The sequence below is a fragment of the Harpia harpyja genome, chromosome 3, assembly GCF_026419915.1.
Source record: "Harpia harpyja isolate bHarHar1 chromosome 3, bHarHar1 primary haplotype, whole genome shotgun sequence".
Lineage (NCBI taxonomy): Eukaryota > Metazoa > Chordata > Aves > Accipitriformes > Accipitridae > Harpia > Harpia harpyja.
Window position 1 is genome coordinate 71,886,205 of NC_068942.1, and position 18,006 is coordinate 71,904,210.

The 18,006-nt window shown below is 38.2% G+C and overlaps 1 protein-coding gene across 7 annotated transcripts; it reads right to left on the reverse strand.

Moving 5' to 3' along the window:
* Window positions 1–1,700: 1,700 nt before the first annotated feature.
* Window positions 1,701–17,515, reverse strand: XRCC3 (X-ray repair cross complementing 3). Of its 7 annotated transcripts, none has more exons than XM_052783318.1 (8): window positions 17,266–17,503; window positions 16,404–16,486; window positions 15,899–16,036; window positions 14,813–15,025; window positions 8,251–8,405; window positions 5,728–5,940; window positions 3,338–3,384; window positions 1,701–2,275 (listed from the first exon to the last, which is right to left on the reverse strand). In XM_052783318.1, the coding sequence occupies exons 2-8, from the start codon at window positions 16,456–16,458 to the stop codon at window positions 2,041–2,043; spliced, it is 1,056 nt and encodes a 351-aa protein (XP_052639278.1). In that variant the 5' UTR covers window positions 16,459–16,486; window positions 17,266–17,503; the 3' UTR covers window positions 1,701–2,040. The 7 variants fall into 7 exon arrangements, with proteins under 7 accessions (XP_052639278.1, XP_052639275.1, XP_052639277.1 ...); XM_052783315.1 differs by having other exon boundaries at window positions 17,256–17,503; XM_052783317.1 differs by having other exon boundaries at window positions 16,404–16,501; window positions 17,266–17,502.
* Between the last annotated feature and the right edge of the window lie 491 nt (window positions 17,516–18,006).

An 18,006-nucleotide genomic window follows, 5' to 3' on the forward strand; every position in this document is an offset into this window, starting at 1 on the left:
GTTTATCTTCATTAAAATTGTGAGGAAGGAAGCATGGAACATAAGGATTTGAAGACAGAGGTAGCTATGCCTCTGAGCTATAGGACTCTCACTTTTTCCTTAGATTAAGTACACAAAGACTTCTGAGCTTCATGGCTGGATTTTATTAAAAAAACAGCAAAGCATGGTCATTTTCAAATACAGAGAATTAAGACATTTATTTAGAAAAGTTAAAGACAATTTGTTATGCTATTTGCACAAGGTCCCCTTAGATGAAGGGATCTCAGAAGGCACTGAAAGCAACTCAGCCTTCTTTCTGCTTGCTTAGTTTCCTTCCTTCAGCTTCAAGCTGCGACTGTGCCTGTTCTCCTCAAGAACTTCCCTGCAGCAGTCACACAGTCCCTGTCTTCCTGGGTCTCTTTTCCTTGTGTCATACTTGGTTGTCCTTTGAGAATTCTTCTGTTGGAGTTCCAGCTGACCCAGTGTACAGCTAGACAAAACTTTTCTGCTACCCAGCTGCATGCTTCCACAAGAAAAGATGGCTGCTATATCCTGAGAGTATTACTAGGGAAAGGTAGAGACAGCAGCTATTTCACTAATATAGTGTACCTGAAGAACACAAAAGGAATGTGTCTGGACTTGCCTTTTACCAAGTGATAGACATTCCTCTGAACTTGTGTTTATGGAAGAGATTTTTATTGTTCAGCCTATGAGAGCAAAAGGTTCTCATTTGCCAAAGACAGAACTGAGCAATGCAACTACACAGAAAAACCTAAGACTCTGGTAGACTTCTTGTTTGGGCAACTTGGGGAAGCAGGTAGAAGGGGGAAATCTGAAAGCTCAATGTGTGATACAAGTGAGCATCATAGACTGATAAGAGCAGGCACCCCCATAATATAGGCCAAATAAGGTCTAAGGCCTTCGGAAAATGTGCACGATTACCTTAATCTAGTTTTCTTTCACACTGCAGGAAAAAAAGACTAGAAAAAGTAGATGTCATAGCAGTAGTCTGAGGACAACAGAAAAAGATGTGATAAAATAGTGCAAAGATGGAAAGAAAAACGTTTAAAGCTACACCACCACCACCAAAAACCTGAGAAGAGTAATAGCTCCATGGATGGACACAAATAGCTAAAGGTCCCTTTCAAAAGCACAATTTAGCCAAGAGCCTTGCAGTAAGGACAAATGATACTAGAGGTAGCAATCCAGAGGCTGATCAAGAATGCTATCCAGATCCAACAAAACACAGAGCAGCCTGGAGCCTTGGGAGGAACACAAACAGAGCACTTGCTCTGAAACTACCTGCTTACACAGCTTCAGCAATGGGCAAACAGAACAAGGGGATGGCGGGGGTGTGGTATGTTATTTTTTTAAATGGAAGAGGCTTCTGCTATGAGGGAAAGGAACTGGAAAGCAGGAAAAGAGTGGAGAAGAACTATTTCCAGAAAATCTGTACAAGTTCTGCAAAGCTAGCATATGCCCATATAGTACAAAAGCAGTACAATTTTAATTCTTACAGTAAGATGTTAAAATCAAATACCCTTCTGGTATTTTTTTAATCCTAATAACAAGTAGTTTTAAAAGAGGATAGCTGCTTTGTGACAAAGCTGCTCTGTGTTATTTTTGACACCCTACAGGCAGAAGAATGGCTGTACTTAATGTCAGCATGAGGCCCAGAATCCCTTTGGGTCTGGAAACAGAGAAGATAGATAGATATACAATTGCAGTAAATACTGTTTCTAGATTGGCATGCTATTAAAACAAAATTAGAAATCAGGTCTCCCCTAACATAGAGATTGCCACATCACACTTCATTGTGCAGCCTCCACCTGCCCACAGCTTTACTCTCCTTCTGAATACTTGTCTCATGAGGAAAAGCTGCTAAACATATATCCAAGTATAAAAAGATCTTCTTTCACAATGTAGACAGGGCTTAATGTAGTCATATAACTGTTAATGTATTTCAGCATCCATTTCTGCCATCCAGGAAGAATCTAATTTTACCAATAATTCTTCCTGAAGCAAAGTAGTTTTGATACATTTTTGGAGCAGGATGCTTTACTATGCAAAGGATGTATTTATTCCTTTTACACCTTCCAATTTTACTGTATAGTAGCAAGAGGATGGAGGGAGATGAGGAGCAAAAACTACTCTTAAAGTCCTCACACTTCCAGTGAGGTGTGACGCAACTCCAGACGATTGTTCAGGTTGTGATATTCGGCTGACCATCAGTCTCATTAGCAGTTGATTTGCCCAGGTTATTCCAAGTGCTGGAGAGACTCTGTTATCCACTACACTGTAAAGAAAGCATTACAGATTTCTGCATGTATGAATTTAATATGAAATATCTTCACTTCTGTTGTAACAAAATTACACTGGAAGAAATGATCTACTGTTTCTATATTTATTGTTGTTTGCTATATTTAAAACTATAGATCTTCAGAGACAGAGATTACAGGGTATACTCACAAAATTATAAGCTAGGTTCTCTCTATAACAAGGTAACAACTGGAAGAGAAATGCTTCTATACAGAATAATTCGGTCATTCTTCTAACTACAGCCATGGTGAATACCTGCCTCTGTCTCAAGGGGTTCCCCCTTGTGACAGAAAAATGGCTGAACTTTAAGTATTTGCAGTGTGTATATTTAGAAGGTATATTTAGAAATGTTGGGTAGATGTAACACTGCGTATGTATTACTTTCAACCTGAAGTTTAAAATGATTTTTTTTCCTGGAAAAGGTGCAGTCCCTCCCATAAAAGAATTACAAGATAGATAACCAGGAAAAAAGATTGAACCTTATCCTTGTTCTGTGTCAGTTTCTGAATCTGGAAGACATAAGCTAGGTGCTACATAAATGCGTTTTTGCAAGAAGTTAGTTATCTAGTAAATCAAGATTATAGTTAGGATTCAAACAACAAATATGTATGTTTGAATCCTGTTAATATCTTGGTGTCAAAAGATACTTTTTTTTTGGTCTGAAGCAGCCAACAAAACCAACCGATAAGGTTTGGTTGCTATATTTTTTTAAGCAGACAGAAAATGCACTCAGTTACATCAGAGACAAGAGATGCAAAAGTGCTCTTGTGTAAGCAAGTACACCAGCCATTAACTCCAGGGAATTTTTCCCCCTAGCTTGCTGATTAGGGATTACCACATAAGTGTATATGACAGTCTCTTCCTCTTTACAGCACGTTAGTTATTGCTGATCCCCAGCATATACAGGATTGCTGGGTAAATGCACTACTGGTCTTAACATACTCTGGTAGTTTATATTGGAGTTATAAAAAATATAGTGGTTAAATGCTGCTGTGTATGACATCGTTACTTTTCTGTTGCGGATGACTGACTGACTTACCTACAACTGCACTGAGCAGCTTCCGACTCACTCACTGCATCGGTCACCTAAAGCAGAGAAACAGCATTTGAAGTTGACCTGTAGTTACGCATTTGTTTTTAGCAAGCAGAAGAGCAGGGAAAGGAAAAAAGCCAAGAAAATCCAAGTTATGCAATCACGTATTAAGCCAAGTTAGAAAACCCTTATTCTTTCAAGACAAACTAAAAGGGAGTTGTGAAGCATTATCTTAGTTTACCGTGCTACAACTATTTAGATAGCTACAGCCTATATGAATTTAACTACTACTAGAAGCTTAATTTGTTTAAAATTTGTTTAAATGAGAAATTTGTTTAAAATGCTTAATTTAATTTGTTTAAATTTAACTACTACTAGAAGCTTAATTTGTTTAAAAGAAAAAAACAAACGGGCAAACAAAAAACCACACACACACACAAAACTGTTCTGTAGATAGATCTGTTTTCTGTAGATAAAAGGTACTGAAGCCCAAATCTCCAAAAGGTGTCCTGTTCTCAATGATTTCACTACCTTTGAAAGCCTGCTTAATGGAGCAGTTTGCCTTTGACTACAATCTAGAGAAATCCACACCTCTTGTCTTTTAATGTCGTGATTCTTCCATACAAGTTCTTCACAAAGTACAGCAAATTTATAGGTACTTCTCTAAATGTAATGTACAGAATAGATTACTTTACAGCCATAATCTTTCTCAATGTTATTATATTCACAGTTTATTTCTATAGCTACACACTTGATGTAATGAGTGACCTTCCATTAGAACACAGTCCTGAAGGACTCTTTGTTAGCAAATGGTTGGACTGTTGTCATTCAGCGTCCAGCACTGACCTCATCTATTGTGAGCCAGCACCAGTGGAAAACTCCCATCATGGGAAGGCAGATCTAAGCAGCTCATTTAAATGACTTTTCCCTCTCATGCTGAACTGTTCTAAGGTAGAGACTGGATACATCTAGACTTGTCTTACGCTTAAATCACACCTCCTTTTGCCTGCTAGATGGGCCCTCAAAACCCGCAGGAAAAAGGCAGACAGCCTTTTCCGAATGCCCATGCTCAGAGTATCCCAGAAACTAGCCAAGGAACTTGGTTGGCTTCATAGTGTAAACGCTGAAGCACAGAAACCTTTGCTTAACAAGGAGCAAAATCCAAACCATGCTTCCCAAGGAGAACGAATTGTCTCTACTCATACCAAAATTCAGAAAGCAGTTACAGGAAATCTCAGTTTTCCTTAAAATCTAGCTTACCATATGAAAGATTATGAAAGAAAAAGTTGGTTAAAAAATTAGGAGTAACTCAAGGCTGAAATTTAAATCCTACTAAGTCTTAATAGGTATCTTATTGAAAATAAAAACACTGTGCATGCCTGAAAACTGTTCAAATTGCTGCTGTGTATGAATTCCAATACACTCCCTTCCAGTTATGGTAGTAAGTGTAAGGTTTTACACACTGCCCATTCTGTAGTTCCACAACTACTGCTAGGGAACAGAAACAAATCAAATAACAGTTGACTTGATGTTTCTAGAACCTCTTTCTTCCTGATACAAAAATTCTTCTTGCTTGTGACTTCTCAAGCTCAACGTTTCTCCCTACCTCTTTTCTTCTGCTGTGAGAAGGAAACCTCAGGGCTGAGTACTTATTCAGTTGATGGAAGGGCCTTCCAGAAAGGAAGCTTCCCAACAGTGGCCTGCCTGCACATTTACCTACCCCCTTCTGAGGCCACATTCCAAGTGTGAATGCTTCATCTCCAGCATTCATATGCTCCTTCAATTTGCAATTAGACTAAGAGCAGTGGCACACCGCTTCTATAGGATAGAAGTTGTGTCTTGGCTAGTTTTCTCAAAAGAATATTCTTTTTGACTAGTATCATTGTGGCCTTTTTTTGGTTTCAGCTCGAGTCAGCTTGCATGCATTCTAATGCTTTAGTAATCTCAGCAGTTACACAAAAACACTGAGCTACACAAAAATGCAGCAAGGTCCCTGGTGTTTCACTGTCTCCTGTATACGTGGAATATAACTGTGCAAGCAGAATTCCCAGAGCAATCCTGCTGGTGATGGCATTTGAAGCTAGTGTTAAGAAAGAACACTGTTATTTTAGTTTGATGCTTTGTGCAGTTGTTATACATATCTATTTTCATTAGCTTTAATGGACAACCTTTGAGAACATTAACATGCTATGAAAGTTTAAAGGATATTCTTAAACTTTGAGAAGTTAAGATGTACTAGTTTAAAGTACATCAGTTTAAGGAAGTTTCAGTTTCCATCAGTCATTAATATTCAGCTGACTGTTAAATACAACACCAAGAATCGGCATACACAGACCCCCGCCCCAGCCATTTATTAGATGGTCCCTATAAAATGAGAAGCAATTTTGATGTCATACCTGATTAATGCACATTATTGGAGTCCTGAATCTAGTGCTTAAACTGTGAAGCTGTGCTCCAAATGTCTGCAAATACCGAGCCTTCATAACAGAATCTGAAACTCCGAATTCACATCGGAACAAAGCGGCAATAGAGTCTATGACCACCAACCGCACCATGCCTCTTGTGAGCAGTAGCGAAATCCTTTTAGTAATGCAGTTGTGAAAGGTATCCTACCACAAAATACAGTCACTATTAAAACAGCTCAAATAATAACTCTATTTGTAAAATCAAGATAGTAACTACAGACATCATCACTGAAATATGAGTGGATGGAGTTTCTAATCATACAGTGAGTTTATGGATCTTTAAGTCTCACTAGTAACCATTTTTCGCAGATGTCTTGTGGTTTTACCTTAAGAAAAAAATAGAGACCAAACTGCAATGTACAGTTATCTGCAGCTCCGACTTAAATCAATCATTTACTGACATTTCAAAATCTCAAGAATGCAATACTACAATCCTAAACCATTCCTATTTTGCAGGAGTGGTTCTCACAGAAACACTGAGGACTCAAGACTAGCATTAAATATTCGAAACAGACGTTAGAGACTATGCTGCTGTTCCACTAATGACATATTAACTGTAAAATACATAGTTGCTACATCAAATCCATACTGATCAAGAGTCTCATAAACATGAGTAGCTGCAACTTATATCCTCCCTATTAAGTTTTACTGATTGAATATTTTGAAGTCACCAAACATTTCAGTTGCAAGAAGTTTAACAAGTATTTTGTAGGGTGCAACTTCTATCATGTAAGAATAATTATATTAGTCAGATGAAAGGTCCTTGTAGCCCAGTATCTTGTCTTTAAGAGTGTGGTCTACAGCAGCTGAGTAGAAAGGAGAAGCAGCTCATGGTGATAATCTCAACTTCCAGCCATCAGAAATTTCAATGTTGGCAAAAAAAGCAATAATGCGAGGCACAGTTCTTCTGATTGGTGCCACTCTTTACATCTAAATAGAGGTTCACGTCTAAGAGCTGACATGCATCCGAAATGACATATAATATCCTCCAGCATTCCACAACTTTTAAAACTAAATTGTAATTCTCAAGTCTGAATTACAGTAAGATCTATTCTACTAAATGAGCTGCTTTTTACAAAATAATATTATACTATCAAAGGCTTTTTTTTTTTTTTTTTTTTAAACTCACTGGAAGAAATTACTCTGAAGTATAGATGACTGCTTTCCATTCTGGAAAATGCTTTTTTTTTGTTTCACTTACTGGTATATCTACAGGAACCTATGTTGCACTTCAAACACTTCAGTGTTTGTATGTGGTCCTTCTGTTCATACAAGACTCATTCTTTTCAACTGAATACACGAACAACTGGATTCTTCAGAATGAAGCAAGTCAAAAAAATTTTGTTGTGCAAGAAAATACAGAACGTTACTGTGATTTGGGTTTCCACTTCAGTTGCTATAATCTGCCTATCTCTATATAGCAATGCATTCTACATATATGGAAAGACACAAACTGAATCTATACATAGCAATACATGAATTGTAATAATCTATTGTATGGTTGCTGGACTTACCAGTGATTGTAGTGTTTTACTTTTAAGGGTATTTTAGAGAGATGTACATACTACTATAAGGTGATTCTTTCCTTTTTACAGTAACATACTCTGTAGCTTCCAGAAACTACAATTAGAACTTTAATTAATATTTCCAATGAAAGGGACATGGAAAAGGTAGCTTAGCTGCTGCCTGGACCACCCAGCGAATAAGAAGCAAGCATACTAATGTGCAAGATCTTCTTACACTTGCAAACTACGATTAAAAAACCCCAACAATTGGAATGATTTAACAAGTGCTACTTTCGAGCCTTAGAGAAAACAGAACTTCTGACATTCTATCGATAAAGAGCATATTCATAGCAACTTAGGAAAAAGCACAAAAATATGGGTTCACAAGGCAAGAATACAGCACTGAAGTTTGTGTCTTCTCCCCTCCAGTTCTAATATGATGTCTTACAGGCACAGGGGCAAGACAGCTGCACTGCTGTGGTTATTCTGTGTCATTACATATTCCAGGCACCATTTTTTATATCCTTTTCTCCCACCTGCTTAATTTGCAGTTTAACAGCTCTGGTGTTATATTGCAAGTTAGTCAGGATACACACGACCTTTTGCATATGTATTTATATCCTGTCTCCCAACTCAATTAAGATCTCCCTAGGAGCTGCAGTAAAACTAGTATCAGTAAGTCTACTACATTTTAATAAACATAACGACTTACAAAAATCCACGACGTGACTCATTCTATAAAATATTAATAGTTATTTTTTAATATCTTTTGTAATAAAACACTGTAATAGGCAGTTCTCTAACAGCAAATTGCAGAGATTAAGAAGTATTCATTACAGATCCTAGTTCACTTTTAGCCTTCTGAAAGGTCTCCTGTATCAAAAAACCCCCTATGGTTACCGGATTATAGTGTAATAATTATGCATTCTTAATTTGTGCTACTACTTACTAGGTCTGCTGCATGCTCAACAAAAATACTGTTTCCAAATTTGATCTTCTGTATGATTTCAGCTGGAACATCCACACGCAGCTTATGTTGTTGATCTATGAGTTGTTGCAAACGTTTACTTGGGAATACATCTTCTGTACAAATGTACACAGCTCCTACAGTCAAGGAAACCACCTCTATTATTACAACAGGGCTTTTACACATGCAGTTGTCTTAACAGCACAAAAATAAAGTAACACATTCTGCACTCAAAAGCTAGACATATGTACCTGGAAATTCACGTTACTTTTTTTTCTGCACCCATATTGAATCAGTGATGAATAACAAAAAAAACAGTCCTATGACTTTCCTGTAGTTGCCAGGTCCTGCTTTTGGTGCCTGCTGACGCAATTGATTTTTATACTCTCCACTAGGTGACACTCATTTTGCACAGCTGCAGAACACCTGACTACCTAACTTGGGTGATTACGAGTATCGTATATAGAGCGACACTGCATAGTTTGCCTGGTTTTGTCAGAAATCCAAAACACAGCACTCTACTATGAAGAAAATTAACTATCCCAGCCAAAACCAGTACAACTAGTATTTTGATTAATTTCACTCACTGTTTTCAAGTTTCTTGGTTTTAAGTTTACATATGGAGGGGTACTTATTGCCACAAGTAAACCAGTGTAAAAAGGATCACTCATCCAATCTCAGTCCAATTAACTCTTCCTGAAAATGGTAGATTAGATAAAAAGAATTATACTTCAATCACATTACTGTGATTGCTGTCTATATGTTTTTACTGTGATTTCCGGTTAATAAGTATGCATTACTGCAGAGAAAATTAACCATACACATCAAAGATGTTGGGGAAAGAAAACAGAAATACATACAATATTTTCTTTATAAAAAATTTTTACTGTTATTGCAGAACTAGCCAGAATTATCAGCTAATACTTACAGGGTTACAGCTAAGGATTAAGTCCACTCACTAAAGCGGTTGAAGCTGCTAACACAGCTTGGCAGCTGATGTGCTTGGCAATACGAGACATCCAATGGTCCATCCCTAGACTAGCTCTCCAGGGAGCAGAAAGTCCCATTTCCAGATACAACTTCCAAATCCTCTATATATTCCACTGAAAAAAATATGAAACTATATCCAATAGCAGAAACTGAAACATCTCAGGACTGGATGAAGTAAAAATTGATGGTTACTTTATCAATAAAAATATTTTGCTGATGGACACCTGTATAACACAAGGTATTGAATTCTGAGAATCTTCTATATAAGACAAAGATGAGCCTAAACCTAATTTTCTTTAGGACTAAACTTGCATCTTCAGCTTAACTCTCCCCAACCCCACTGTAAATTCTTATGTAAATCACCCTACTTCATATGTGAAACATTTAAAAAAAATTATTTTTCCAATACACAGTCTTATTTTTAAATACTCAGAAAGCTATCAGATAAAGCAAGAAAATTTACCCATGCCCACTAATTAAAAAAATTGTCTTTGACAGGTGAGAATTAAAGACCTTCCTCAATTATTAACACATGGAAAAATACTTCATCATCATCCACACCTTCTGTAAGATGAACTGAAATGTTTCCACAATTTCTATTTCCATTCTACCTAATAACAGGTTCAAATAGTAATTTGGCTCCTTTTTACTTTCTTTGGCCCTGGCAGCCAATAGCATTCATCACTAGAATATTCAGTCTCCCTTCTTAATTCCCCAATTTCATTACTTATATACTTATGTCAGAGGGAACTGAGGCTTGTTAGCAGTTTACAACATTTGACACTGGATAAGGACTACAATAAAGCATTAGTGATCAGAGCAGTCATGATCTGATCACAATTCCTAAACTACAACATATAAAAAACTAAGAAGTTGAACCATGAATATTTTCTGTATTTTTCCCACTTTTTTCCTAGCATTAGAGTGGATGGAATTCAGAATTTTAAACTGTGGGTGTAAATACTGTCTTCAGTAATTACAACTGAAGTCATTTGCAATACCTGTAGACACAAGTGAGCACATATACAAGTTTCCATCAGCAAAGAAGGAAAATAAAAAGAGAAAGTAAGTCCACAGTTACTTGAATCCATTAAGTTTATAGTGCCATCAGCAGTTTGTTGAATACTATCTGAACTTGTATGAAGCTCAGGCGAGGAAAACACAGTAGACTATTAATTATATCACTTAACTGCTTAAGGCTTTTTAAATAGCCAATTATTAAACAGTTAATTAGGTGAACCTTAACTTTCTTGACTATTTCCCTAGGTTAATTTCTCCTAACTGGACTAATTTTCATATCACTCTCCAACTTGACAGTGACAGCTGAGTATCAAATAGGCAGGTGAGTATTATTAAGGGCAGTTCATGCATTCCTAATCAGATTTTCAGTTTCACAATTTCTAAAAAGCCAGTAAGTCAAGAAAAATTTCTAATCACAAATTTGACATTATGTATATCTAGCATCGATACTCACTCGATAAGCCTATTATGTCTTGCAATACTTACACCACAAAACTGAAAATCATCATGGTGCAAATTCAAAACCAAGTGAACAAAGAAATAAAGAAAACCCACCATGATATGTAGCTTCCTTAAGCACATGTGCTTTCTGAATTTCATACTAACAAACGCTATGCTAAATTGTGTTAGCATAGTAACTTACAGTTCCTAAAGTAAAATGGTCTGGACTTCTCAACTACCATTCTTATTCATAGCTGACTGCCTTTTGCATAACATTGCCTAATTGTGAAAGACAGGGATTTCTTTGCCATGAATACTGGCTTACACAGAAATCATCTGCATTCGAAAAATCAGACCTGCCTTAAGCAGTATGTCCCCTGTTCTCTCCTTGGTTTACTTAAAAAGGATGGAATGTCCGTTACTTGAGACTTGCTGTTTTTTCAAATGTAGATTTGCATTTCTAGATAGGTCGGTGCTCCATTGATTAAATAATTGTACTTCGTTCCAGAGTTATTGCAACATTCAAGACATTTCAAAACAGAAAACCTGAGAAAGTTGCTGAAAAAAAAATATTTTTTCCAAAATTAACTTATCTGGAGAAAAAGAAACATAAAATTCTCCTAAGAACAGTGATAGAAACAAACACAAGGCAAAAGCAGAAGAGTATAAAATGATCAAGCAATCTTACTGTAGTACAAATATATATGCAACTCTGGCCCAGTTTCACATTTATACCTGATGAACAATTAAATCGAGGCAAACAAGGTAATCCTACAGCTGTAATACACATAGGCAAAAAAGAACAGCTGGAGAAGCAAAAATCTGGTCCTCTCTGCTCCACTGGTCCAGCAACCTAGATTTAAAATTCCTGATCAATAGATACATACCACCCTCTTCGTAAAATCGTGACAGCAATTTTAAAGTTCAAGTGAACACATTTATTCAGGTTAATTTTTTTTAGTGAAACACTTAAAAAAAAAATCAAGAAGATTAATTCCTTCTTAAGAACAGTTCTACTTCATAGACTATTTCCTGCCTCAGTTTAGTTTTGTAAATACCAGCATTGTCACCTGCCAATCTTCTACTCTGCTGTAATGTTTCTTTGACACCTGTTAAATATACTACAGCAGATACTGTACTCCGAGTACATAATTGGTCCATTTGTGATTTCTCCAAAATACACAGTGGGACAACTTTCCTTTCTGTAAGTGCTGCTCATTTCACAAAACAATTATGTAATTTTCATCTTGAACTTTAAGGGAGTTAAGCCACATAAAATACCTCAGATGAGCTTTGCCTTGGCTTAAAATTTGAGTTTCACAGTACAATGACAATAGCACTCTCTCCTACTGGACCTTCATCAAGCCTCTTCAGCTTTTGTTTGTGGTCTTCAGTTTGAACTACAATGAAACATTTGTTTAAGGAGAATACACACCCGTGCATTAAAAATACAGGAGGTGCTTTACAACAAAGTTACAAGGGCTAGAAGAGATTGACAAATAACTAAACTCAATATTAAAGACCGATGTTGTTAGATGCCTAATTATGAGGCAAAAGCACTCAATATTCACATATATTTAAAGATGAATGAATTGTCATAACCTAAACAAAAAGAGGAGACTAGTACAACACAAACAGAAAAGCCTATGGCATTGTGCTATTTACAGTTTATTAGGAAGCTGTCAACGCTGAGAACAAGTCAAGAGTCAGGGTAGTTACCACTTTTGAGAAAGAAGCTGAGACATGCTTTTAAGAAGCCAGTCATTCTCAGTGATCATATAAGCATCTTGCCCCACAGGTCCAAAAAAACCAAACAGAAATCAGCTATTTCATCAAATCCCAGTGCTTTACCGTTATTTAGGCTGATAAAAGTGCTATGCTGGTTGTCAACCAAAAAACATCCCAAAACCAAACAAGCAAAAATAAAAAACACTAAAAAACCTCACCCTCAAAGAAGGACAAATTTTGAGTCCTATGAACATAACCTGTCATGCACCAAACCAGCTTGTTACCAAGAATCAGCAGCAAACATTTTTTTCTAGTTCAGGATTCTAATATGGATATAAATTTGTCACATTATATTCATTTATTACTTATGAATATGGGCATATAAAATAAATTCAGCCAACATGCGATTGACCATAACTGACATTCTTAGAATGGCAGAAAGATAACCTGGAGGCAAAGGATGTCCTATTTTCTTTGTTTGCTGCCAACCTCCTAGCACTGAGACTCATAAACAAGATTAGCACTAAGTCAAATGAAGTAAATACACAATAAATCTATACTGTCTAAAGAAATGTATTTCAACATCACCACCTAAGAGAAGGGAAGTTTCTAGCACTAAAAAAACCCCAACCAAACAAAAAACAACCCACCATAATTTTAAATCATTAGCAAAGTTTTAGCACTGAGATTAATCTTCTATTGGTGGTGCTAGACTTCTGTGATAGTTACTAAGCATTGTCATTCTCAAGTTTCCTAAAGAATAAAACTCCTCATACTTAACATAACTTTTAATTTTTAATTCCTGTATTTCTCATAAGAGACTCAACAGAACCCTTATTTATAGACTGCAGAGAAATCAAGTTTCATTTTCTAAGTGCTATGCAAACAATATCTGCTGCTATGACTGCAGTCTAACATATGGCAAGATAACCACACTGAGAGTTAAAAACTGCAAGAATTAGGATTCCACCACTCCCTTAGCTCTCCAACTCCTGCAGCAGGATATTTCTACCTTCTATACCTTTAAGATCCTCAAACGCTCTCTCCTCTCAGCCTTTCCAAAACGCTCCGGTTCTCTCACAGGAGCGTTGATATGATGGCCATTCTATCCCATCTTCTGTGAAACACTTAGGAGTGGGTAGATGGGGAACACAGACACGACAAAGCAATCATAATGGCACCAAGTGCTAAGTGCATAAGAAACAAGAACCATTTTCAAACACAAATAATGAAAAGACTTGCCATTTTGTAGCCCTACAAGGAAGCCTGTAGTCTGGTGCAAGAGACAAGAGTGCCATGAGGACGTTGGGCACCTTCTCCTGTACTCTGTTCTGGTTTGTTCCTTTCTTTCAACATAAATGGGGAGAAATGCTGGGGCATGAATAAAAATGTATTCGCATTCAAACTATTTGCAACAACACATGAAGGAATAAAAAAAAAATATATTAGTGTCCTGGCTTCTGCTGTGATTAATGATGTAACTTAAAGCAACGTAAGCCACAGGCTAATTACTGCCCTTTATGCAAGATCTTCATCTGGACGTTCCATGATTTTTCCACATGGGTGGATACAGTACAAGAAATAATTAAGTTTCCCCACAACAAACTGCTGAGCTGCCAAATTAAACCCAGCGCTGCATGGAAAGAAGAGCAAGATCACAGCCAAAACACACCTAAGGCAGACTACCAGGACACTGAATTCTCAGAAGTGACACAAGTTTCCTCCCTTTCTAAGACAGCATATGATACTTAATAAAAAAAAAAAAAAAAATTATGAGTTAGATTAATGTGATAGATGGTTAAAAAAACCATACTCTAATCAAAGAATAAACCTACTTACTTTGGCAAAACCAGGAAAATCGCAGGTACCAAACGATGTCAGCTTTCTTCAATTAGATTTCCATCAATTTTACTCCATAAATCACTTTAATTATTGTTATCAAACTAAATATTCTTTGAAATTTGAAAGCCCCAACTAGGGAATATATACCCAAGATCTTTGTGCAAAATTATCTGACAAGCTGTTTTGCTGTGGTTGTTACCTGAGGAGTCAGTAAGTACTTATGACAGCACTGCTTTTCATATATTGTTTGCATGTGTCTAGTTTAACCCACAGCAGCAGGCAGGTAAACAACAGCCAAGAGTAATTTTGTATTAAATTATGTTGTGATGCAGGGCATATGCACAGCATGCTTTTCTCTCTATAAAGATGCATCACTAACTAACTAGCTTACTACTCATGCTATCGCAGAAGGGCAAGACATGCACTGAATACGTGCATCTACTTCAAAGCACTGAAGATGTTCTTAAAGACAGTATATTCCTCCAAATGGCAAATTAATCAATATTTACATTTCAGTACTTACCAGATTCTAATCCACCATATTTGTAAGGATACTGCACACAAAGGCACAGTTGTAAACTAATCTGAGTCTTCCCAGCAGAACTTTCCCCGGCAAGTTCTGTGATTCCCACTAAAGGAATGCCACCTTTTAACAAGGTATCTAGTACTGAACATCCTAGGCTTAGCTTCTGGTGTTGGGAGGTGAGATGATCTTTATCTTGGTAGAGCTGAAGTGCTGCAGAGTTTTGGATTTTTTTTAATGAGTAAAAAAGAAAAAAAAAAAAGGAGTTTCATTTAGTATCTTTATAACACACAATGATACAAAATAGAGGCTGTATACCAGCTTTATATCTACAAGGGATGCTTGCTTTATTGATGGGAATTTTTTCAAATTCAGCCTGGTCTTCCCCACCTCCCTTTCCCCACAGGGCCTAGTAACTGAATGCCTGTTCAAAAATTGATAGTTTACACTGAGCCCTTTCCTCTTCTCAAACTTTTTTCCTTTCTCTGCCTCTAAGAAATCTCTGTGGAAAGCTACACTGGGCAAATACTGCCAGCAAGGTTCAGGCACAGCAATTCTGAAAATGGAAAGCTATAGCAGATTATGAAACAGCATACCAGGCATCGGGCCAAGGCCTGAAGATATATGTAAATCGCAAGAAAATAACTTCTAAGCACAGAGCTGCCATGAAGCGTTTGTACAGGAGGAGCTATTACATCCTGCTTGGTTTGGGATGAGGTGTTCATACCAAATCAGTTCATATAGTTTATAATATATCATATAAATTTTTCAACTAGTCTTAGTCCAAAAGGGAGAGGGAATCTTTTTTTGGTCTAATCAAGTTTTCCAGACTGGAGAATCATTTTGTCCTGTTTCAGGCAGGCTTGATCCTGAAGAATGACACCCATCCACTTCCATCTACCTTGAAGGTCTCAGAGGAGCTGTCCTTAGGAAAGTTAAATAACTCACTACAGCATAACAAAAACACTTGCCTTTTCATTTTCAGAATCAGATTACTGTGTCAATAAGGAGCCGAAACCTTATTTTATCCCAGTGATGGTATTATAAGATTTAATTAGAACACTTTTTTTATATTGACTATATTACCTGTAAGCATACTATTTCTCCTCAGCATGTGAGAGACTGTTTTCAGTAAGCACTGTATATCTGCACTGGATAGTTTCATCAATCTTTGCAAGTCTGCTCCAGAAAGATTTAAAATCTCTTTTATTGATTTTATGTCAGCTGAAATTAGAAGAATTTTTATAAATACTTTTGGCTGGATTACGGTCTTATGCACAAAAGAAAAAGTTTGCCCACTTTCTACTAATCATTTACTTGAAGTTTATCTACACTGCATTCTTGCAAGCTAGGCAGTCAACATTCACTTTCAATATATCAACACATGCTATACAATTGTTTGGAAAATTATTATTGAAGCATGGGGAAAAGCCACTACTACTGATTACTCAAAAAACTTGCTTATGAAATACTTAATTACTGTTCTAAAATGTTACTGTACATCTATATGCTTGCACCCACAAACACAATTATGTAAAGGAAGACATTATGGTGACAGACCTATTAGCGAGACATTGGCAAATTAAATTACCTTTCTTAAGGGCAGCAACTACTTTAGGGTTCAAGTCAAACTGGTCCCAGTCCATTTCCTGATACAGCACTGAGGCGAATTATCTGTTATTAAAGTGGCTTTTATCAGATACACATGCAAGAAAAAAAATAAGCATTATTCAACGTGAGAAGTTTGTAGGAATATTCTTTTTTATAACAATGTATTTATCAGTTATCTTAGAAAAATAATGATTCAGCACATTGGCAGAAGTATTCTCAGATGGCTGTTTACATATATGCTATTAAAGGGTTCAACTGATAATACTGCAGTTAAGAATTACTAGTAATTTTAACTGCTTGCAATTCCGCATAGTGCTTCTGCCCTGGATTGAAGCTCGCAAATACGTTGGACAGTCATTTCTAACGTGCTGCTCTTTACATGAGCCTTACATTTTCAAATAGAAGAAAAGATCTCATGCACGTGCAATTTGGAATGACCCAGGACTATTCGTACATTGGACAGTGAAGTATATTTTGACTAGCTTAAAGCAATTTAGTATTAAAACATTAAAATCAGTTTGCTTCTTACAACAACATTAAACACTCTTTTTAATACTTTGATCTAAACCACAGTAGTTTAGCATTATAGCTGCCTAGAAGAGTACTGTGAGGTTTGTTACCGTTATTCAGATCATCTTTATGAAGGATTGCGGCGGACACACAGGAGTTCTATAAGAATATATGACTTAACGAACAATCCCTCTTTTAACACGGGGGAGGAGAGGTTGCCGTGGATCCCGATAACAGAACAAATGCAGGAAAGGAAACCGTTATTTTTAAGCAACACCTATTTAAAGCAACATTCTGACGAGAGTTAGAGGTCGAAACTTACTGAAATTAACCATGATTATGACGACCTTGGCCAAGCCGTTTTGTACGCTCCACTCACGCGAAGCCACTCCATCGCAGCTACTGCCTGAGGCACGGGGAAGAGCGGGAGGTCACCGGGAGCCCGTGACTGGAAAGCCAGGCGTGTCCCACGGACGAAGCACCGAGAGGGGCCGCCCGGCTTTACCGCAGCCCACCCTGGCACAGAGAAAGGTGAGCGGCAACACCTCTCCGCGGCCCCTCCGTCAGCGGGGACGGCGGCGAGGGGCGGCTGCGGGGGGGGAGCAGAGCAGCCGCAGCCGGGCCCGCGCCGCCGCGCCGCCCGCCTCGCAGCGCCTCCGGCCCCGACAGGAGCCGCCTCGCCGCTGCCGGCGCCCTCGAGGGGGCCTTCGGCGCGGCCCGGAGGGCGGCTGGCGGCGGCGGAGGGACGCCGGCGGAGGGACAGCGGCTCCCGCCCCAGGGACGGGGGCCCGGGCGCAGCGCCGCCACACAGCCCTCACCCCAGTTACGAACCCCCCGCCAGAGCCGCCGCCAGAGGCCGTAGCCAATCGGCGAGAAGCTTCCCTGCGACGTCGCTAGTCGGAGGCCAATCCAAACTCCTCAAAGCGACCGCTCCGGCAGGACAGCCAATGGCAGGGCAATGCTCAGGGAGCGGGCGGGACGCTTTTCGCTCCGGTAACGATCTCTTCCGCGGGGCTGGACGGGGAGCGGCGGAAGAGATGGGCGTTCGCCGCCGGCGGCGGCGGCGGCACGAG

What these genes read in the sequence shown, in the direction of transcription:
- XRCC3 (XM_052783318.1), bottom strand. Translation starts at nt 16,458, where the DNA reads ATGGACTGGGACCAGTTTGACTTGAACCCTAAAGTAGTTGCTGCCCTT. An exon ending in ATATGGTGGATTAGAATCTG is followed by an intron (nt 8,406 to 14,812) that starts GTAAGTACTGAA and finishes CCTTGACTGTAG; the next exon opens with GAGCTGTGTACATTTGTACA. An exon ending in TTGAGCATGCAGCAGACCTA is followed by an intron (nt 5,941 to 8,250) that starts GTAAGTAGTAGC and finishes ATTTTGTGGTAG; the next exon opens with GATACCTTTCACAACTGCAT.